The following is a 23,513-nucleotide window of genomic DNA, read 5'->3' as shown; positions in this document are numbered from 1 at the left end:
TGAAAATGGAATGTTTCATGTTTTTGCATTTCTTATTAAAGTACAGTTTTCAGCGGGATTGCTGAGATGCGTGTTCGTTGCCGAGAATTGTGGAGCGACGGCATTACAGGGTTACTGACATGAAGTGTTACCTATTCAAAACACTATAACTTTTTTGCTTGAAATGATTTTGTATTGATTTCAAAGACAAAATTGTTTTAGAATAATCAAATTTTCAGAAACTATTCGCTTTAGCTCAATGTGGCCACATTTGGCTCGACTATAGCCTTCTAACGGCCCGAAAAAAATTGATGCTGCACGAATGTGATCTTGCGGTATTTTGGCTCGTTCTCGTACAATCGATTCCATTAGCGCATCCATACTGGCTTATTTTTTAGTCCTCACTTTGATCTCCAACTTGGACCAGACGGAATGGTCCATCGGATTTGCGTCTGACGAAATCGAAATCCAATGTGTGGACGAAATGAAGTGTGGAACATGATTTTTTAACCATTCTTGGTTCGCACGAGCTCTATGAGACGATTCCGAGTCTTGTAGGAACGTCCATGGTCTGTGACCGAAATGATTACGTGTCCACGGCTCTAAAGCGCCTTCTGAAACATATTATCGATAACGTGTCGCTTTCTATTTGACTCCAGGATCGATGAAAACAGTTGAAGAACGCCCATCAGCGGTTACAACGGTCCAAACCATTTATTGCGATGGGAAATTGCTACGAGTGGCCGTACTTAGGCTCAAATTCAAGTATGAACCATCGATCAAGTAATGACGATCGTTTTTAAAGGTTATGGATAGATTAATTTGAAAATTTTTCTCATCGGAGAACACAATGTTCGAAAATTCGCCACGTTCGTGCAAGCGCAACAACTCCTTTGCTCGTTCGCACCGAACTTTATTTTGCTGCGTTGTAAGATTGTGTGCTTTTGAGAAGTTGTAAGGCTCAACCTTAAGATCATTTTTCATTATGGGTTGCATAGGATCGAGCGAAATTTTCATATCCTTTGCGAGGTTTTTATGGACGCGGATTTCGTTGAATTCTGGCCTTCACTTTCCGAATCATTTCTGGCGATGTTGCGGTTTGTTCTGGTCCACTTCCATAGCGTTTTGTAATGCTATCAGTACCATTGTATCGATTTATGGAGCGATACACAAACATTTTCATCAGTTTAAGGTGACTACTCTCACGAAGTATAGTTTAAGGTTGTGATTTTCCAGCCAAATAAACGCCATCACAGCTATATGTTTGATTTACATCACGATAAAAAAATCTACAAAACATAGACGCAAATGCTTTTGGTGCCTTGTAAACAATATATTAAACTATAACTAAAACAATTTTGGCGTCGATATTACGAGCGGTTTGAAAGATACAGCACTGTGAATTTGGTAACACTTCATGTTACTAACTCTGTACTTACTGTGGCAAATAAATAAGAAGAATCGGTACACAATTTGCTAGTGCTAACGATTTTTTTTTATTCTCGTATTTTTTGTAGGTTGTCAATACTGTTGTTAACATACATGCCATGTTTTACTTCAAGATAATGATTAGTTTTTGAGATATGATTTTTTTGTGAGATACTAAAGGGTATGGTGAACTTTCTGGAGCAAAGAGTTTGCATTAAATTTTGTTTGAATGAATTTTCCGCTATGGAAACTTTGAGAGTAGTGGAAAAAGCCTTTGGGGACGACGCTTTGTCAAAATCCAGAAAAAATCCGCGCCATCCGCATGCATATGGTCACTTCAAGAATAAATTACTTCAAACATTGATAGACACTTGGGATATAAACATAAGTGCTCTAAATATTGCATGTTTATGGCGTGCCTTTTGAAATGTCTCGTGTCCTGATTTTGGATTTTGATTGAGGATTTTGAGAAATATCGCGAACAGCAAATAGTAATCAACCATGTACAAATCGGCCGAATCACTTGTAAATACAAATACTGCTGCCTGTATTAGCTTTCAAACTCGCTTTGCAAGGGTATATATTTGTTTTCCGAATTTTAATTTTTAATCGATTTTATTCCCGAGATTAAAAACTGATATGTTGCACAATGGTTCACAATCCAACGCACACATTAGAATGTTGGCGACGAAAAATGACATAGATGGGAAAAAATGTGACATTATTTAATTTGTGTTCGTTCAATGTAGTGCTAAGGCGTACATATTTGTCGTAAGAAAAGTAATGATTCAAACGCCTGATGACTAGCCAAAAATTTAACTGGAAGAAGAATCATTTCATGATGACGATAGTGATTCAGATGTTGATTACGAGCCAGAAAATTCAGAAAATATTAATACGGAAAGATATTATGATTCGGATAGTGAAACGGAGTGTTTCAATGATAAATCTAATAATAATGGCACAACACTCTTGTCTGTTAACCCGATTTGCTACGTTCAGTTGTTGCGATATAAAATCTGGTTTTCAATTACTTTTTCTTTCGACAATTGAAAAAATAGTTATCAAAACACCAACAAATATGGGAAAAAAGGATCACAAATGCCGGAATATTAATTCATCCGACCCCAACTAAATAAATGGAATAAATGAGAAAAAGTTCAACAATAGTACGACATCCTAATTAATGCTAACTCCAAATCGCGATATGATATCTATTGGATTGGATAGCAATATATATTGGATTGGATTGGTGGAAAAACATACAGCTCATGCGACCCAACGAGATAGCGTAACGGTATCAGCAGGACGTTTAAAAATGCATACAAATAAATTCAATCGAATAAATTCTATCATATTAAACAAACGGCTCGTCCGTCATTACCATATGTAAAAAAAATTTTTATCACATCAACCAAAGTATAAAAATGTCTACCATCAATTAAAAACTAGCATTTATTTTCAAACATAGTAGCATTATCTAACAACGACAATAGCTAACAAAACAAATAATAAGCGTTTAATTGGTCTCATGCCTTTGCCCTGTATGATAGAAAACACGTAACAGAACTGGTGTGTGTATCTTTTGTCGTTACTACTCCTCAGTATGCTCGTAGTATTCTATACTACATTTGTGTGTGATGATCGTACCATCTATTCATTCTTTAGAAGATTTTTCTTAAGAAGATAACCATGTCATCAAAAAGACTTAATGGAGCACAAAACAAGCTTTTGCATAAAAAGATGAGAGAAAACTGATGTTCTCGATGTAGAATTTTATTGCAGCGAAAGAGATCTTGTTAAAGGCACCACCGTTGCTACGGGAGCGGCAGCTACTGACAGCGATATTTTTGCTTTTGTTTCACTGAAGGTTTTCTACTAGCAGGGCTTTGCGACGATGCAACATGTCTGCATAGATGCCCCTTCCCGCAAATAGCCATGACTGCACATACTCGGGCTTGGCAAAGTCCAGGGGGCCAGAAACACAACATCAATGAAACGACAAACACTAAGTTTTTCCTTTTTTTCAGACCACCAGAGATTGCTTTTCAATCAACAGTTCGCCTTCTACCACCCCCTCTCTATCAGTCATCACAACATAAGGGTTTTAATCGCAAGAATACGTGAAACCACCTCGATCATCACTTCAGTATATCGAAGAGCATAAGGAAAATCGGGGTATAGCCAGAGACTTTTAGTTTCGGAACCAGTTATTATGCTGGAGCAGAGATGAGGTCTTATTGGTACGTCGATCCGTCGGGCGCTTATGCAACATCTACTGTTCTGTTGTGTACAAGAGCGTTGAAATTTTCTTAGTTATAGAGGCGATTGAAGTGTGTTGCTTTTGGTACATGACGTTGGAAAATAGTGTGCTGTAGATCCGTGTTCGAAGCACTCCCATTATCTGCTTCCCGTTGGTTGATGTGTTGTCCGACGATAACTTTTTCTTAGGTTTAAGTAACGACCATTGAGCGTTTTAATTTTTGATGGTGACATTGTTTTAGTACATTTATTTTTTGACCAGTGTTGTAAAAAATATAAAAAACCAAATAAATAGAAATGATAAATATTCAAACGAAATTATTTAAAAATAAATAACGAACTGCCTGAAATTACTGCACTGCTACCATTTTTTGTAAAAGCAAAATGATTTGCACAGAGCTATTTTGCTCTTATGTTACATGCTATGTTTGCTGGATGAAAATATTGTTTTTCTCTTTTTCACCGAGCATATTGTAACACAAACACACATAGATCTAAAATGTATTACTTTAATAGCAGAATATGTCCTCATGGAGGATGGAATGTTTCATCTTTGGGAGAATTCATTTCATTACTACAAACTAGGCAACTAAAGACAACTATTTTAGAGAGCGAGGTGTGAACCCGATGTTGGTAGATAATAATCTTTTGAGATTAATAGGGCTTCCTAATTGATGTAGAAGAATTATTCAGAATGTAAAGCTAAAATGTATCAATCAACCGTTTCTCATTCAACTACAATACCAACCGTAGTCATTCTGCTCTCCTATAGTTTGGTCACGTTTCAATCGAGTGTCATCGTTTTCAATCTGGTGGCATAAAAGGTGTTCTGAGTGCCTGTTTATTCCTGGGCCAATATACAAACCATTCATTTTCCGGACTTGACACACCGTCATTTGCCGGAACTGGGTTATGAATCCGACGCCTCCGTGGTTTCGCAAGATTAAGTTTTGAAACATTGATGAGCGCCCATAAAGTCTCCCAAAAGTACGCCACGTTTGATGTCGCGCGCCGTATTCAAATCCCCCGCGTGTCGTGTCCCTGGGAATGCCTACATATTCAACGCTCTTCTCCCTGAGGTCCCTTTGCACGCTGTAGGTAAACCCTAATAAACCGGTCAACGAAAGCAACCTGCCTTCAGCCAATCGCCCATGCAGGACTTCACTGATTGAACGATACCCGTGCACGGTGGCCGAAATCCCATTTTGGAGGATATGAACTTCCTTGGCTCTACGTGATAGGCTCATGTCGAAAAATCCCGTATGGACGACCTCGTTTACGACAGTTGTTTATTGGTTTACAGCCCCATTATAAAAATGCATCCACAGTATTAACCCTTTGCTCTACTAGGGTTGCACCAGGTACAACCGTTGGTTGTTGCTATAAGAGCGGAAATTGAAGCAGACCTTCGGATATCGCCCATTGAACCAGTTGAAGTTACAGAAACGGACGGTGGCCATGTGACTGAAGACCACTCAGCTGGGTTTGTTAGCTAGAAACGGACTGCTCTGATAAATCCTTGCAGATCACTAGGGGCTGCTGCAATAAACAGACGATGCTAAATGAGAAAAATCGAGGTCATACAGATACCGGCATATCGTTCGAATCAACGAGTTTTCCCGTTAGAAGAAATGACCTTGCTCCGTATTTTACAAAAATTCGCCCTTGAAAGAGGAAAACCATATATTTTTTTTGTAAAAAAACGGCAGATAGAACCAAACTCTTTTGTTGCATAGAACATTGGTTCTTTATTGTTCTAGGCAAAAAACCTTGTTAGTCTGCCATAAGTGTAACATTTGTAGACATCCTTTAACCTTCATGTGAAGTTACCTTTCTCTAACACTTCTCTATGATGAGACATGAGTTTTCTCTGCTGTTGCCGAACAAAGTAGAATTAAAAATTCCTTTACTTGGTACGATAGTAATGGTCACCTTTAACGATTACTTTAAACAATATCAACTATCCATCATCCTTATCATACTATTTGGAATTATATCTTTTCTTACTTTATAGACGATATGTTCGTCTTTGTCTTTAACATCTATAACATGCCACACGTCAGAGAGCGTATTGGTCGACAACTGTGACCCCGGCTCCTTGTAAGGCATGTAGGCTTGTAGGCAGATAAAATAGGCTCACGAAGACTTTGTTGCACTTTTGGAACTTGGAACATGTCGTGAGCCGCAGCCACGCTTTGGACCAGATTCATCTTCTGGAGGAACACAAAATAAATTGCCTCTTTACCTTTATATTCGGCATAATTCAGCTGTTCGTAGGTGTACAAATCATGAATTAATTGAACCGAAACCTATTGATGAACATGTGAACCAAAACAAGTCACCCTTCGTTTATACATTACCTTACGTTTCTAAATGTTTGATTCATTGCCAAAATAATTTTTTTAGCTTTTGAAGGTTTATTTTTGTGTGGACTTAGGGATGGTTTTCCATCATTTTATAGTTATGTTTACTCAGCGGCTTTCAGAAATTTATTAAAAATTTGAGATAAACACTATCAAATACGAATGTTAAATTAACAATTTTATGTTAAAAATTGTTTTCTTTCTTATTCTATAGTAATTGCACTGAATAATTTAAAAACCTGGTTTTGCAAGTAAATCCATCCACTACAATCTATTTTTAGGACAATAAACCTCATTTCAATTCGATTTGGCAAGCAAAAGTAAACGATCAGCAGAAGCAAAGAAAAGATTCACAGCGCAGTAAAAAAGCTGGATACATCTACATTTTAAACATTTCTGGCAATTTTCTTTAGTTTTCTTTGATAATTGATAGGTCTCAAGGTGATGGAAATTTGAGCTTCTTGTTGGATTGATAGATTTTCCGGTGGAATCGAGATTTATTGCATTGTAAAAATGACGATATTCCTGCATTACTGGCAGCTAACTATGCAAGATCTTCAATCTTGGTAGAACCGAATAAATGACAAAATCCTCTCCTTTGATTTCTCTCACCAGCTCCATACTCTTGGGAAATCTTTATGTTACGGGTAAAGTTACCTTGCTAAACCATTTTTAACCATCTACGAGTTCTAGAGAACTCAAATGCACCGTTGAAATAAAGAAAAAAGACGATTATTTGATTATTTTGTAGTGAAAATGCAATCAAATACATTTAGGGTGGAGGAACTAAGCTAAGCAGATACTATTTTTAAAAAGTTCGCATAAAATGTTTTTATATATTAGGTTTAAAAATTCAGACCGTGCCCCCAAGCTCAATCATCAGGATCTGGTTTATCCAGCTATACCACAGTTATGTGCGAATGAATAAAGGAAATGGAAGGATTTTGGCACATGCGTACAGAGATACAAAATGATACATGTTCACACTTGTCTTTTTTTTGTTGCACGTGCAGATTCCCAGCGTTGAAGGATCGTATCGTGTTCCTCGATGAAAAATAGGTTTCCTCTTTCTTGTGTTTATATTTTCTCTACCGTTCTCTTTCCTTCGCCGGTAGGTGGAGCCATGGCAACCCAAGCATAGGCTGTAGACTGCCAAAAAGGATATATAGGATACATCATTGAGTTTTCAAGTGTGTGTGCGTGGGAGATTTTTCAGTTTAGTTTTTGACTGTCATCCTGGAGTGTACATAACTTTCTATGGTAAGCTTTCTCTATTGTTTATGTACCATATAGAAATATGATATAGATTCATAGTAGAAATAAAACCATCTTCTTAATTAAAAACGTAAGGTACCCATTATAAAAAAATGTACCGCCCTTCACAGTTTCAATCTACGATCTTTTTCATTAAGTTTTAAAAACTGATTGTTATTCCGATCAATGTTTCCGATAAACCTAATCTGTAGCTTATTTTAGTAATCCATTAGATAAGCTAAAACAAATTTATTTTATTTTATTATTTTTATCGAAACAATTATTTAAAACGTACTCAGCAATGTATTAGTAAACCGCCAATACATTGCTGAACACGTTTTAAAAATTTATTATCGATATGCATAGATCCAATTTACCTAATTGTTAGTACGGTAAGGTGATCTCATGATCTTTTCGTATTTCACAGATAATTTACTTACCCATGAATCGATTTCTTGCTCCTGATCTGGGATATGCCGTGTAGATCAGTGACGCTACTAATTTGCTTATTTTTTTTCTCAGCAGTTTTTTCAATGTTTAGATTATAGTTACTACGGCAAACAATGGAAATAATAGTGGTTTTGAGGCTTTGATAATAAATAGCTTGAAATACATTAGACCTTATTGAGTTAATAGGGAAAAGTCAAAGAAAATACTGAACTTTGTACACCGTGTCCAATATATCCTCATACACTTTTTTGGTGGACGATTTTGGTATGTACACAGCACCTAGTTCAAATATCAATCTTGTTTTCTCAAATTGTAGTGTTTACTTAACATTTTGGCTGTTGGATTGGTCTATTTTATGTTGCGGGTCTAATTTTAGTAACCATGAAACCATTACGTGTCTATGCTATAAAAAAGATGTTGGATAAGGAGCGTTCAAGCCCTATTTTCAAAACCTTGAAGCACCTTGGAATCAAGCTTGATTTCGTATATCGAACCATTAAAAGATAGCTTGAGACATCGTCGTTAAATTACAAAAAAAGATCGGCGTGAAAGCAGTCGGCTTGTACCGAAAAAGTGATCAAGACCGTTCGGGAACGTACCCGACGTTATCCTCAACATTCGATACGAAAAATGGCCACAGATTTGAAAGTTTTGATATCAACAACGTATAACATTTTTAAATAGGAGCTAGAGTATAATGCTTATGAAAAATGGAAAGTTCACGGAATTTCGGAAGCTATCCAAGAAAAAAAAAGGAAAAAGCAACTCTTCCCGTATCGCGGCACGCTGGTCACGACTTGTGTTCTCTGATGAAAAGCTATTTGTTTTAGAGCAAAGTTGTGGTGTCCAAAACGATAGAATGTGGTCCAAAAACATAAAGGATGTAACAGTTAACCAAAAAAATATCCCCAGGTTTTCAAAATGCGACTAGTGTGATCGTTTAGGGTGGTATTCGTCGGCACGGCAAATTTCCCCCATTTTTTATCGAAAAAGGCGGATAAATTTACCCAACGTCTTATAAAAAATATCTTATGAAGAAAATAGTGAAATCTAGCGTGGAAAGATTATGCGGGAACGAAAATTATGCATGTTCCAGCATGATGAAGCGCTCTTGGAGGAGCAATTTCGGTTCAAAACTGGTGCAGGGACAATTTAACAAGATTTTTAAAGAAGAATGAATGTCCTGCCAGTTCACCAGATCTTAACCTACTGGACTTTATCGTTTGTTTATATAATTATTGAACCTAAACGAACAAAAATTGTCTAATTTTATTCAATTTGAAGCAACGATCCCAAAAATATGGAAGGAAATGTCTATGAAAGTCGTCCGTGCAACGTGCGTTGGACTTTCGAACTTGACAAAACGGTCTGATGATAGAAATTGGTCCACTCGTTACGAAAATAAAAATGATTGAATTTGTATGAGGATATATTGGACACGGTGTAAGTGAACAAAAAAAAATAATATAGCATTTCATGTGCCTTAGCAGCATATAGTCGTTTACCTTGTTTTTGTAAACAAACTTTGCAAAAATGAATTATTATAAAAGGAAAAATTGGAAGCAAATAATTGCTCTGCAAAACATGGTTTTCGACTATGTTTATGTATACCAATGGTTGATTATAAATTATATCCCATTTCATAACGAACTATGCGCATACCTTTGTTCTTGCTTTTGAATAATCTGGCCAGGTTTATTACAATAAAGCCGGGATTAGTAGTTCACCAAATCTCTTGTACTGCATTATCGAATGATCCTAAAATATAATTTGTATTAGATGTACGGAACCGCAGTGAATTATATACCACATGCTCACCGTGAATCCATTTGATTTTCTTTCTTCTTTAATATTTTTTGAAAATATGTAATCGGTTTCAATTATATTTAGTAACATTGGCTTATTGAATAACAAATGTATAATAAATTGTTCGAGATTGCACGCGTTGCAAAGAAAACTACATCATGGATACCACGGTCAATACATCATTTCAATGTTACATATCCACTAGTAAAGTTGCCTCCCAGGGGCTGAGAGTGAGGGAAGCGGGGCCGTATTTTGCTGAATAAAGATATGGGCTCGCCCCGACTGAATGAGAAAAACTAGTGAAGTTGTATGCTACTGTTTACTAATCTACTCAAAACTATTATTCCAGAACAGTGAACTCAGTCAGATCCTTGTAAGTAAGTTCTACATCAATCATTTTACCAAACAGATTTTAAGTCTTCAATTTAAGCGCAAGTGCAAATCTCAGAAACGTATTAAATGTGGTCTCACGATCCTTTTCCGGCTGTGCTCTCGCCACTTCCAGTATCCTCGTCTTGCTCATCATCGAATGAGCCTTCATGCGCTGGCACCGAACCTTCATTACTATGCTGCGCAGTTTCGTCAGAGCGTTCGGCGTTAATCTGTTTCGGTGTTTCACTGTTCACATTTCCCTTTGAACCACTAGAATCTATCCACAACATTGGTAATGTGCCGCCGTTATCGGGAACCAATTGCAGCTCAGCTTCTTCCTCCTCTTCGATCAGATCTGGTTTGCTGCTTATGGTGGTCGTTGACATCGCTGATTTCGGTACTAGCGTGATTGGTTGTTCATGATCGATGTGTAGCAATTTTCCTTGACTGGTACTTTCATTTAACCGATCAACCAAGTGTCCGTACAGGAACAACATTCCAACTCCGAAACAGACTGCTACACACACGATCAGTGCCAGGAAGCTTACACACCTTCGGTTAAATGCTTTCGGTTTGATCTCCGCTAATGTTGGCCTCGGAGATCCATTTGCCAAATGGTTGATATTCTTCACACCGTCTACGAGTCCGGGTGAGCCGTTTGCAAGGCCATGAGAATCAATATCGTTACGTATTGTTACCATCGTTGTCACAGATCTTAGGTTACTTTTAAGATTGATGTCACGTATTATTTTGTAATTAATTTCTTAACACTAAAATGCTACTAACGGTTTCAAAGGTACCAAGAATCGCCACCTCCTTTGCGGACAGATTATTTACTAAACGTATCGAAGGAAGCTGAACGCTGTCTGGCCCGTGTTATTTTAATCTGAGCAAGTCTGACCCATTATCATCATCAGTGAGCCGTTTGGTTGATAGTGGATGCAAAGTGCTTCCCGTCGCTCTTTCCCCTTACTGTGAGCCATTGACATGAAAAATGTACGGCTGAAGTGATTGAAATTGTAAAGCAATTTTATTGAAATTAACGATTAACTGATTTATTTTGCAAAGTAGTTGACAATTTTTCCTTCGCATTACATCAAATCAAAACTGACTCACCGATTACTTAAGTGATGAATTTCATGCTCTGACGGAATTGAGAGCCTAGTTGAAAATTTAATCTCTTGCTTATCGCGAATTGAGCAAATCAAATCACAAGGCAACATATGTCTATTAATTAACAAAAACGTACAAATTTGAAGAATCGTTCGGTGAAATAGATAGTTTAGTAGACGAAATCCTTATCATTAATACTATCTTATGGTGGTACTTTCTGCTAGTGCATCCGATGATGAATCCTTCCCTCCGTAGTTAAATAAGAATGGTGTGAACTTCCACCGGATCGAACTAGGGATGTTCCAGCGCCATTCGAATATTTGTTTTGACTCTGGTTTTTCTTCGACGGTTTGTACAAAAACGTTGGATAATGCATGTTCTGTCGTAATGTCTTGATGAATTTCTTCACTACGTTCAGGCAATGAGCTATCCTTGGATTTCCACTGCTCTTCTTCGCTGCCACCTTCGTGGGTTTTGTTGTTTTTCTCTTGTTTTCGATCATTCGTTGTGTTATGCATATTCCGAACTTCACTTGTGTTCTCGACGATCTTTTCTGCTTCGGCTTCTTCTATCTCTGTATGACTTGATTTGCCTACTAACGAAAACTGCACGTGGTTATTAAACGATCCACTTTCCCGGTGTTCAGGGAATACATCAACTACATTTTCCACTTTCGTTAGATTGTAGTTAATCACCCTACGATTATTTAACTGCAATTCACTCCATTGTAAAAGAAAAGCTGTTCCGAGGGCCCCAATTGCGATAAAACACAGCAACAGAAGTAAACAGAACGTTTTCCTACGGTTGGTTTGCTTTACCGGATCGTCGTGCGATACTCTTTCGATGTCGATCTTATTTTTCATCGTGTGTTGTTAATTGGACCCCCTAGTTCAACTAACGGCTGAAGCTTACCTAAAGCTGTACATGATCGAGTTGATCAATTTATAGTCATTTGGCCAAGCAAATCTTGGTCTTGGTTTATTTTCCGTATGTGTTCTTGTAATCGAGACTTTGATCTTGAATTCTCGAACAAATCAGGGTCCCCAGCTTGTCAATACAATTATTTTATACCAAACAACATCGCTTGTTTGAAGGCTACAAACAGATGTCCTTTATAAATTGTATATTGTTTATGCATGTAAGATGCACACAAAGGACGAGACACAATCATTTCATGCAAGACATGGCAATGTAATACTGTATTGTTGGCAAAGTTAAGGAACTACTGACATTAGAAGACTCATGGTACATCATGGCACATGAATTGCAAATTTATTGTATTTCAATAATCAACAATTCATGTTTAGATCTTCAGCCATAGTTACAGGTACACAGTGAAAAAAAACGTTTTTAAAGTCGCAGTTATTTTATTATTCTAAGCAGTATTCTAAACTAAAATATCTAAAATTTTCTGTTTTTCAATTACAGAATAACATTGTTTTTCCCTTCAAGTAATTAGATTTTCGGTGCATTGCGATCTTTTTCGGATGATGAAAATTTTAGCACTGCAGAGTACCAGCAGGCTAACGTGTTGTGGAAAATTTAAAAGGAACTATGGAACTATCTTCATTATTTTCTATTTTCCATGAGCTGATTTCTCATGACAACTGTAAACAAGAGTTTTCTGCCATTCCCAAGATATTTTTGGGTTAAAAATTTATATTTTACTCTTTATAAGTAATCTGAAAATTTCTAACATCATCTGATTTTGAACTGAGGGGCGGCATTTTCGTGTATTGTATAAGCATATAAAATATGGATCTATTGCAGTCATGCGTAGATGACTCATTAATAATATATGATAGAAAATAATAAATGTATACATTGCAATACTTGTAAGATACACTTTGCACTATAAAAAATTTATTCATAATAGTGTTATACAGAACAATCTTGATTCACAGGAATTGATCGTAATCGAGCCATTATTCAATAGGAACATCTTGCATTACTTCATCGCGGGACTGGCTCTTTTTTGAATGATCGGTTTCGAATCTATGTTTAAAAACATTGGACACTGAAACAAGAAAAAAAAACAAATTTTGGTTACATGTCTCTTTAGGTCAAAGTTGTAACTTTACAAAGACGTAAAAATCACTCACCAACATCGTTGTCCAAAAGATTGACCACACAAAAGTTTTTTGACTTCAAATCACCACCCATTGCCAAGGTGAATGGATTTTCTTGACATTCGTCTAAGCATTGAATAACTCCGATTTTGGGGTTCTTCTTGTAAACTAAGCGTGCATCGTTTGCATCAATATCCCAAACTTTCAATGTTCCGTCAGCTGAAGCTGTTGATAACATTCCTTTAACTCCAGTGCTCAGCATCAAGCCCGTGACCTCTTTCTCATGCGCCTGTTTCGTCCAAAGCACCTTGTCGGTCTGACGTGTGTCTACATAGTGCAGTTTTCCATCGTTCGTACTGGCTAGAAAACAATCTTCGTTAAACGGGTCCCAACAAACCCGCTCCACTTCACCCCCCACATCCCATTTGGTGAACACGCTGTTCGTTTCGTTTGTTACACGGCAATCGAACACCTTAACCAAGCCATCGCAACTACCGGCCAACAGCATTTCGGGACGTTTTGGATGAAATGCTAATGTTTGAACCTTTTCTTCAAACCCGCCGATTGTAGTATGGGGCGTCCCATTTTCCAAATCCCACAGAATTACAGTTTGGTCAACCGATCCACTGGCTAGAATATGTCTAGAAAGAAAGAGGGAAATATAATGTGCGATAAAACATAACTAATCGTTTCTTTGAACATACTCTAGATGACGATTCCATGATAAGTCCAGTACAGCGTCGCTATGGCCTAGTTTGGCAATATTTTTCTTCCTGCTTCCTTTAGAGCCTAGCTTACACACGGGTTCAAGCGAGTCTTGAATATCAAGATCCCATAGGGTGATGATCGGATCCATACACCCTATAGCGCACATGTTTCCAGGCGAGTCACTTCCAGGATCAAAGCTTAACCACTCAATGCAAAGAGGAGGACTAGGTAACCAGAAATCGTGATGAACGTACAGGCTTCCTTCCTGCTCATTGTAAACTGCAAAGAAATATATGTTACGACGATCCTTAAGCTTTATCCACACATTAAGAGCATACTATAGACTTCCATCGAAGCGGTGTCGTTTTGCACGTGGCCTACAAGAATCAAGTTATCCGACGGTTTGATTATTTCATCTTCCTCATCCGAGTCAACATCATCCTCTATGTTTTCTGTTGGGTCAACTATAGCCACCGTGCTTAAATGTAAACCAGTGGCAACAGCTTTGAAAGATTTTAGAACGAGAAGATAAAATATAATTCGCCGACAATTATTCTCAACTGCCGGACTTACAATCATCTTCATACGTTGCGAAATTATATTCATCATCTTCATTATTAGCATCCGTCGTGTCGGTTGGAGCCTCGCTCGGGTGCTTCGGTTCAAGAGGTTCTTGATCATCGTCCGATGTGTCCATATCGTCTACACCGTCTCTGTGCAAATTAAATGAGAAAAACCGGTATAGATGTACATTTTCCCTTTCCTCGGTAATAACGGACATACTCTTCGAGATCTGCTTTTGTTTCGCTGATGATACGGGCTAGCTCCTCGTTAGTTAGAGTTACCTAAAACAAGTACAACATTTGAGCGTTTCACCGAACCCCTTTTCATGACCCTTTCCGCGTTTTCTCCTTTTTGCTCGTACCTTGTCCGGGTTTGCCTTTGCAACGCCTCGTTTCACGAAGATTAAGCTGGGCACAAAGTTCACGTTAGGAACTTCATCTTCCTGATCTGAATCCATCGCAAAATTTTCCCTAACTTTCCCAAGCCGGATTCCAACAATTATCGCCGCTCAACAACAATAAAGGCCCGCTGCACGTGGTTTTTGTACGTCAAACAAGGTGAAACATCAACAACCCACTCGAGCCATCTAGCGGCCTTTAACGAAACCAAAATAAAACCGACTGTAGCCGGCTGTCAAATCGTTTTTCAAAACAAACACGGAAATGGAGTGAAAATCGTGAAAATAGAGGTTTTTGTGTAAAGTAAAGACAAAGAAAGGCGTTTCATTTAATGGGTTTAAGATCTGAACGGCGGAACGGTAAGCTGGGGACCCGGCCCGGAACACCGGCTGTAGGGAATTTTGGATGTGTCCGCGTGAAGGCCAGACGCGCCGGCGGAACAGAATAACGACGCGAAGGGTTTTAAGGTTCAGACAAGAGACTATTCGTTTTAATTCCATTTACACTCGTACTTATACACTTTACCTTAACTTAACGTTTCCTAAAGTCCGCGACCGCATCCCTCGAGCCCCTCAGCCGATTTGAACGGAACGTTACGTCCGGCGGAACATCCGGAGGTTTTCTTTGGTGATAAAAGTGCATTCAAGTCGTTTCCCAACTCCCGTCCCGTGTTCCCTCTGCAAAGGGACCTTCCTTTGGAAAAAGTGGGAAAAACAGGGAAAACCCACGTAACCACGGAATAATAATGCCGGTAAAGGATTCTAAATCCGTTTGCTACGCCGTGGGAACCAACTAACCGGCTCCCAACCAGAGCAAAGAACACACAAACCTCCGAGACCGAGATCCGGACGCCGGTCCAAATAGGAACACCGCACCGGCTTCGTGTTACCGCAAGGATCTTGTAATAACGCTCGGTTTCTCCTTCCAGCCGACTTATTGCACTGTAATTAAGACTTTTAGGCTTACGGAGAGCCTCTTTAGCTGCCAACGGGAACAAATGGATTGTAGCCTAATCGGAACACCCATTCAATAGCCGTACTGGAGTAAATCCTCACTGAAGACGAAGAAGAAGAATCGGAACACCTCAAATCCGCATCCGGTACATCCGTGCCCGTGCAACAGCTATAAGAATCTAGATTTTGAAGAAAGGATGATACATTTTTTTCATTCTTGTTCATCCTTTCTCCAGAATCTAGCCGGATTCTTCATATGTGGGTTCCGGAGCAAGAGCATACAAGAGATCAAATCCACCAATCCCAAGTCCAAACCAAAGGGACCAACTTAGTTCCTCCTCTATTTCTGGAGGCTATAAGCTTCGCAAGGCTACGCGGTGGCCTGCGTAACACTCCTTCAAATACACCTTCGAGGTTTCTCTTGCGCTGCAACCAAAAAAGTTTATGCATTGAAAGGGTTTTGCAAATTATTGTTTGAAGTACGAGATAGATTTGTATACTTCGTTAGCAGAAATCCATGTTTATTCATTACACTTTACCTCCATCCGATTGCATCTTATTCGGCTTGCAGTGACTCCAACAGTGGTATAAAGTAGTGTAACAAGTAGTGCCCAACGTTAGATGCACCATCTTACAATATATCTCTATTATCGAACATGTGCGCAGGAAGCTTTGTGCGAGATTCGGAGAGAAATAGATGTGCAAATTCGGCAAATGTTGTCCATCGATATTGTTGAATCTTAGGAATTTGTCTCCTAATACGATTAAACTTTGATAAACAGTCAGCTGCTTTCACTATACCGTTCTTTGGTGTTCATTTTTCGCAACAACACTCACGATTTTAAAATCTCTTGTTACTATCCACCGATCATTGGTATTACTAGATGTGGAATAATTTTCCATGTACAGCGTCTCCAATCCTCCGTGGTTCACCATGAAAGGAGTAGGGGTAGGGGCTGTAAATTTCCTACTTGCTATGGATTGAGCAATTGCACGTGCAGGATTTTACCGAGATAGATAGGCATCCTCTTTGAATGTACCAAAGTATTCCTCTACCCGATCGGTAGCATTTACAACAAGGTTTTTTAAGGTTGGTAGTATCGAAAAGTCATTAGGATAAAAATTCTGTAACGCCTTCTACATTTGAGGCCAAAGACTTATTGAACCACCTGTTAAATGCTGATTAGCACAAGCACCTGTACAGCTAACTCACCCTGTTAACAGCATTCCTTCGCTTGTTGCTGTCGCGTTTGTGGAGTAAAGGTCCCCCGCCCTGAACTGATGGCCGATTCGATGGGAGGCAAAACACCAGTGCCTAACCAAAAGAAATTGACTTTCGTTAATGTTTCTAGTAAAAAACACACCTTAGAGTCCAAGATGTAGATCAACTCACACTTTTTCGCTTTTCAGTGACTAAAAATTGGTTCTTGGTTTCTTTTCTTGGCAAACACCTCTTCTTCAATTAATAACGTTCGAAATATGCATGAAGAGTGTGAAATATTTACCACAATTGCATCCTCAATCCTTTGGTCATGATTTGGCGAATGATCGCGAATGGACGAATCCTCGTTGGGTGATTGTTGTATTGTCGTTTGTTATTATTTGCAACAGTTCAATGATTTAAAAAAAAGCCTTAAGTCTGCCTTCTCGTTTGTGAATGTTTAAATGGTTCTATTCTTTCTTTATTTTACAAGTGGCCCCGTGCTTCAGCGAATGATCCGATTGGTGTTCTGGAAAGTTGTGAAATAATGCCCCAAGGGTGGCCCGTATGGAAACGTACGTACTCGATACAATATCAAATTTAATTTTTTTATTTATTGAAGCGTATCTCAATGTTTTTGGGTTGGAAGCTCTCGCTTTCGCTGTTTTGGTTTACGTGTTTTTTGTTTTTTACTTTGCGCCACCAAAGAATCCTAACTGCTGCTGCGGATAGGGGATTTAAGTTTCGTAATAATTCTTTGCGGATTTGTTGCAATGATACTACGTCTCCTCGTTACGGTAAAATCCCCTGAATAGCCAGGCATCTACAGGGTGAGGCAAAAAAACTGCAACAAAGTTCAAATTGCTGCCTTTTCAAAACTACTCGTCCGACACCTGGTAGATTTTTTGCACTAATAGCTCTATGTTTATAAGCATATAAATGCATTTTAGTGGGAAATTATCAGAAAAAAAGTTATTTGTGATGGAATTCAATGGTGTCTTTTTTTTTGTTTTTATTTGGTAGCAAAACCATAAGTGGGTACCGTCGTTAGAGCCTTCCAGCATTTAAATGTGAATTAATCAATTGGATCTCGGATCATAATTAGTTACTGTGATACTGGTACAGTTGCCAGACACCCTGAAAGTCGACTGCAAAAAACGGCAACATCGAAAAAAAATGTTCAAAAAGTTATGAAGCAAATTGAAAAATCTCACGACGCAGCATCACTCAAAATTATGTAGACGAATGAATTTTAGCTTAAATCACCCAACCAATACCTCAAAATGAGCTTTAAGTAAAGGCCTTTCCAATTCTATACTGGGCATGGCCTTATCAAAAAAATAAATTGGACTCAATCAAGCCAAACAGTTACTTCGCTTGGCCGCAAGTGATGAAATTCCGAACTTCGTTTTCTTTGATGAGAAACCATTCGTTCGAATCCTGTAGCCGGGGATACATGAAGCGTAAACTCTCGTATAAACTCAGAGTGTAATGCCAAAAAGATTATACTTATGTCAAAAAGATTATAGGCCCGCGGAGCGTAAATCCGAGCGTAAAAGCAAGCGTAAACACAGCACCAACATGAAGCGTAGCGTTATGATGAATTGAATGTTCTACAATCGCTTATATACAGTAAGAACATCTTACAATATAAAAGAAGATGTTCAGAAATCAACTTATCTCGTCGATTTATGTTTTTTGTGGCCAAAAACACATGTAATTGATGTAATAGCATAGTGTAATTGCAGGTGCACGAATGTAATTACAGTTGACGTTTCGGTATAAACTTTTATGCGATTATGCCTGCCACACGAAGCGTAAATTTTTTGGCATTACATTCTGAGTTTATACGAGAGTTTACGCTTCATGTATCCTCGGCTTGTGGCTTGTAAACGATAAAAAATGATGGGGTATAGTTGCCAGAGAAGTCAACTGATGATTTACACCCACGGCTGGCCACCAGGACGCTTAAGCCGGGTTGATAATGGGTTGAGATGCCATAACATGCCATTTTTATATTCTTCGCACATTTTCGTTCGGTGGATCCGAGATGAATCAACAAATTCATGTGCCAAAGCCAAAGTGTCTATAGGAAACTGGTGAAGTCATAGCAATTTGACATAAAGCACCAAACGTCAAATAACTGACAGCTGTTTACATTCATCACCAAACCAGCGTGCGTTTGATTCCGGTAAAGTTCAATGGTTTTATCAGGCATATTATGTAATTTTGCCTGTTTAAATGATACATTTCCTAATTTTAGATCAAACGAGCAGTTCCTTGAACTTTCTTTACGGATTTCTTACTTCTCAAAGCGAATACAGCGTCTCCAACGCAACCAAAACATAGGCACGAACTGTCAGTTTTTTCATTCATTTTTCTAATCGTCGTGAGCGATTTTGTTCGGGATGACTTCACCTGTTTCCTATAGACACTTTGGCCTACATACAATATCTCCAGATTCTGTGCGGTGTGTACACGGCCTTATGCAAACGCTTGTCCAAGAATGATGGGCTATGGGCAATGAGCGATGGTTTCTTCTACGGTGATCATAATTAATTTAAAAAGTAATATATAGAAAAAAAACTGATTCTGAAAGTTTATAAAATTCTCGACTTTTTTTGGTTTTACTCAAAAAAAAATTCAAACAAAAATGAAAAAGATATTTCGTTTCAAATGTGTTGCAGTTTTTTTGCCCCACCCTGTATGAAACAAACGGATTACACTTAACCGGACCAGCTAAAATTCGTCTGTTTGAGAATCGTTGCGAATAGTAATTAATTCTTGGTCTTTGAACCTTTGAATCCAGCTGCTGATCGTACTGCTTACAAAGCTGAATCTTATCTAATCGGCTCGCTTCTTTAGAAAACAGGATTGGTGCAGAGAGTGTGAAAAATGGACGCTGAGCGATTCGAACCACGTACAATCGTAAATGGAGCGCTTCTGAAGAAGCACATCGACGAGCAAATAAGTATTCATCTTAAGATTGATCGATGTGACGATGGAAGCAGATCGTTGACTGGGAAATCAACCGATGGTCTTACTGTTCAGGTGTTCTTTCCTGATCCGTTGATGGGTCTTACCGCTGGGTGGATGGAAGTGATAGGCATAGCTGCACCGAATAATATCGTTCGAGGTAAAGAAGTAGGTATCTAATCAGGTTAACATATTTTCTGTGTTCCTTAATGATATTCATGCCTGTTTTCAGCTCGTCACGTATTTCGACTGCCAGGAAAAGATAGAGGAGTTTGATGTGAGCGGTCATAATATGTTGTGTACATTGCTATCCGTTTGCAAAGATCCGTTTACAACTGGTTCATCAATATAAAATATGAAACATAAAGGTTCATCTTGCGATGCAAAAACATAATTCGGAAACTATCAATAACTCTTTCCCAAATCAGATAACTGTACACTACATATAACTTTGTTTAGTGGTAACTCGGAATAGTGGAGCAAGTGGACCGCATCTGAATTGAAGAGGAATGGAAATTATCGTCGAAAACCTGTTACCAAGGTTTGATTTCCTCTGCCGATTTTGCCTGGCAGATGGTAACTGTACACCGATATTTCTACCGAATGGAACATTCAATGAAAGGCTAAAAAAATCATTCGAAATTATTGTTTCCAAAGTGGACGAGAATGATGGACTGCCAAACAACATATGCGCAAAGTGTCTTTCGTGCATTGAAGATTATGTCGATTTCGAGGCAAATTGTGATGCTTCGTATAAAACACTGGCCCAACATTTGGAACGAACAAAGCCAGAACAGAGCTGCGAGACTGTAGCAGAGGCAGAGAGAAATGGATTGTTTGCGATTGAATATCTTGAAGAGTACGTATATGATGTGGAACAGAACGTAATCGATACTTGCCCGGAGAAAGCGTTACAGCGTGAAGAAACACAAAGTGAAGATTATGTGCAAAGCGGGGACAGTAATCTAGCAAATACGGAAGATATCGTAACTGATGGCAAAAGCAACAAACAAGACACACATCCGTCGTTCACCAAGGAAACAGAATCAATAGAAACGGGTTTGCCAGCGGAACATAGGGGCCTGTTTCTTGCCGCTATGCAGACAAAAGAAGTGGACTCTGTCAAGAGAGGCAACCGCACAATTCCTATTGTTGAATGCATGTTCTGCAACAAGCTATATCGTGGTAGAAATACATTAAAAAAACACCTAAAAATTCACTTCCAACTGAAAAACTATAACTGTACCTTTTGCGATAGGGCTTTTACTGATCGTTCTTCGCTTCGCCTTCATGAAGTACGCCACACAAGAATTAAAGCCTTTAAATGCGACCAGTGTGATAGATCATACTTTAGCAGCAGCGAACTGAAGCAACATTGCAACATGCAACATGGAGATAAGATTTATGAATGTAAAGTGTGTTCGGCTCGCTTTTCGGCCAAAGCCATTTTAGAAGACCACACCACCTGCCACCGGCCAGATCGTCCTTTTGTTTGCAATATTTGTGGACTATGTTTCAAGCGCAACCGAAACCTAAACCGGCACATGGGCATACACTCGACAAAGACGAAAGATCGGCAAACTCAGGACTTTCCCGATTGTTTCTGGTGTACGCTTGTATTTGAAACACCGTCCAAACTTCTCCATCATCTGAGGGACAAACATCGCCAGGAGTATGAACAAAGTCGTGTCGGTTCGTATCGATGCGCCGATTGTTTGAAAACGTTCACCAGTTTAGATGATTTTCTGCAACATCGTAGCACACATTCATTAATTGCCATACAAACGGAGGGAGGGACGCTCCGTCAGTGTGGGGAATGTGGAAAACAGTTCCGTTACCGATCGTTGGCGATGAAACATCTCCGAACACATAGATCTAGTAATCCCATACCTCAATCTTAATTCTATTTAATCATTGTATGTAATGTAATCATTCAACGAACGTTAATTCCACACAGATGATGGAAATGGATGGATTCTAGAAAGATTAAAATTGTAGCTTGATGAGATTTATGGAACCGCAATAAATCAAAGTTACGACTACTCATCAATGCTTACTGTTTATATCGGATGTTCAATTATCATAGCCAAGTTGGTTTTGTAGAAAATACCGGTTTAAATAAAGTGCCTTTTGCATGCAGATTGATGCTAACAGGTATAGCACATCTAAATCAAACAGTTCTGGATGAGGAGAACCATCGGTGAAAGGATGGACAATATTAATAATGTAATGTAATGGCGTACGTATCGGAGATCATGTTGCAAGAAATGGAACATACGTTTTTATTTACGTTCATACATCAAACCAATGTTTATGAGTTTCTTATCTTCTACAGTGTGCATTTACTGTTTCGACGATTCGTCACTCTCGTCACTATCCGGGTCAAGATTCGGGGCAATGCCACTGTCGGCTTCAGTAACACTGTCTGTAACTTTGGCAGAAAAACTACTCTCTCCACTTGTTGAGGGTTGGCAGGAACATTCACTCAACATTTCGTTCATAACACCTACAAGATCTTCAAAATGAGCTATTACTCCTTTGGCATGTGTTAGTTCGTTTTCCAACGACTCGATTTTCATGGTTAGCTCTTGATTTTCTTTTAGCGTTTCTTGTAGTGCATTTCTTCTCTTTTCATCCAGCTTTTGTGCTATTTCGCTGCTTATATCCGCGTCGGTCAATTTTGTCTCCTCTGCAAAAGTGGTTTGCGTGGCCCTAGAAACCGACGTTTTGACAGCCTTCACTTCCAGGGCTACCCTGTGGATACATAGAACGATCAAATACCATTACTTGGATTGCAATTGATAAGCTAACTAATCATTACTTGCTGGGCGGAAGAAGCAAATCCTTCGACATAGCATGAGCCATCAGATGATGCGAGCTCAAATTTTCCTTCAGAGACCCCACAACGTTTTGTACATCCTTCAGCGTCCGACGAGCGGTTTTAGTAGTTTCCTTGAAGCGAAAGAAAATGTTTAACATATCGCATGCGGCGTGAGTGAGAATGTACAATACCTCTTGTTCTGCGGCTGGTTCCAACGGTATGACAAAAGGCCCCTTGCCACTCATTTTCTAAAACCGCGATATAATTCACTGACACGCAGTTTCAATTTTTCAATTTGGTTGTGCGTCGCGGCGGCGTCCCTTGCGAACACACACACTCACACACAATTTGGAGGGAAAACTTGAGTGACATATGTCAAAGCTGTCATTATCACGTCACGTAGCGAGTAGATCAGCTCACTACAGTGAGCGAGTTATCACGCTTACGGTGGCAGGCTACCCCGCGGGCAAAATAATACAGCAGAATAATTTAAGTAATAATAATAATTTAATAAGTATGTTTTGGTTGCAATCGGAGATACTGTTTCGCTTTGAGGAGTAAGAAACCCTTTTCGAAGGTTCAAGTTTTTAATTTTTTTAAGAATTCTTATTCAGCCGTTGTGAGGTTACGGCGCTGCCATACTGGTTACGGTACGTGTGGCAAATCTGTACAAAATCACAACACTGCTGCAACTGCCGCTCGTGTCGCAACAAAAGCACATCTGAACAATCTCGTTGGATACCGTGTTTGACAAGCCAAAAAGCGTCCGCATAACTGCCGCAAGTACCGCACGTAC

The 23,513-nt window shown here is 38.9% G+C and overlaps 4 protein-coding genes across 6 annotated transcripts; 2 read left to right on the top strand and 2 right to left on the bottom strand.

Moving 5' to 3' along the window:
• Positions 1-12,868: 12,868 nt before the first annotated feature.
• LOC126574604 (periodic tryptophan protein 1 homolog) lies at positions 12,869-14,905 on the bottom strand. Its single transcript, XM_050234883.1, has 7 exons — positions 14,730-14,905; positions 14,588-14,649; positions 14,378-14,517; positions 14,143-14,307; positions 13,801-14,083; positions 13,130-13,737; positions 12,869-13,044 (listed from the first exon to the last, which is right to left on the bottom strand). Exons 1-7 carry the CDS (start codon positions 14,823-14,825, stop codon positions 12,953-12,955), a joined length of 1,446 nt encoding a protein of 481 aa, XP_050090840.1. The 5' UTR covers positions 14,826-14,905; the 3' UTR covers positions 12,869-12,952.
• Positions 14,906-15,016: 111 nt separating this feature from the next.
• LOC126576390 (uncharacterized) lies at positions 15,017-20,263 on the top strand. 3 transcript variants are annotated; one of them, XM_050237646.1, is made up of 4 exons: positions 15,026-15,125; positions 17,414-17,495; positions 19,786-20,064; positions 20,129-20,263. In XM_050237646.1, the coding sequence occupies exons 3-4, from the start codon at positions 19,816-19,818 to the stop codon at positions 20,246-20,248; spliced, it is 369 nt and encodes a 122-aa protein (XP_050093603.1). In that variant the 5' UTR covers positions 15,026-15,125; positions 17,414-17,495; positions 19,786-19,815; the 3' UTR covers positions 20,249-20,263. The 3 variants fall into 3 exon arrangements, with proteins under 3 accessions (XP_050093602.1, XP_050093603.1, XP_050093604.1); XM_050237645.1 differs by lacking the exon at positions 17,414-17,495 and having other exon boundaries at positions 15,017-15,125; XM_050237647.1 differs by lacking the exons at positions 15,026-15,125; positions 17,414-17,495 and adding an exon at positions 19,634-19,693.
• A 95-nt stretch (positions 20,264-20,358) lies between these two features.
• Positions 20,359-21,942, top strand: LOC126576387 (zinc finger protein 90-like). Its single transcript, XM_050237643.1, has one exon. The coding sequence runs from the start codon at positions 20,406-20,408 to the stop codon at positions 21,795-21,797; it is 1,392 nt and encodes a 463-aa protein (XP_050093600.1). The 5' UTR covers positions 20,359-20,405; the 3' UTR covers positions 21,798-21,942.
• Positions 21,943-22,140: 198 nt separating this feature from the next.
• On the bottom strand, positions 22,141-23,054 carry LOC126576388 (geminin-like). Its single transcript, XM_050237644.1, has 3 exons — positions 22,909-23,054; positions 22,718-22,848; positions 22,141-22,650 (listed from the first exon to the last, which is right to left on the bottom strand). Exons 1-3 carry the CDS (start codon positions 22,960-22,962, stop codon positions 22,239-22,241), a joined length of 597 nt encoding a protein of 198 aa, XP_050093601.1. The 5' UTR covers positions 22,963-23,054; the 3' UTR covers positions 22,141-22,238.
• Between the last annotated feature and the right edge of the window lie 459 nt (positions 23,055-23,513).

Source organism: Anopheles aquasalis, chromosome 3, assembly GCF_943734665.1.
Source record: "Anopheles aquasalis chromosome 3, idAnoAquaMG_Q_19, whole genome shotgun sequence".
NCBI classification, from domain to species: Eukaryota; Metazoa; Arthropoda; class Insecta; order Diptera; family Culicidae; genus Anopheles; species Anopheles aquasalis.
This window is presented reverse-complemented; position numbering and strand designations above follow the sequence as displayed.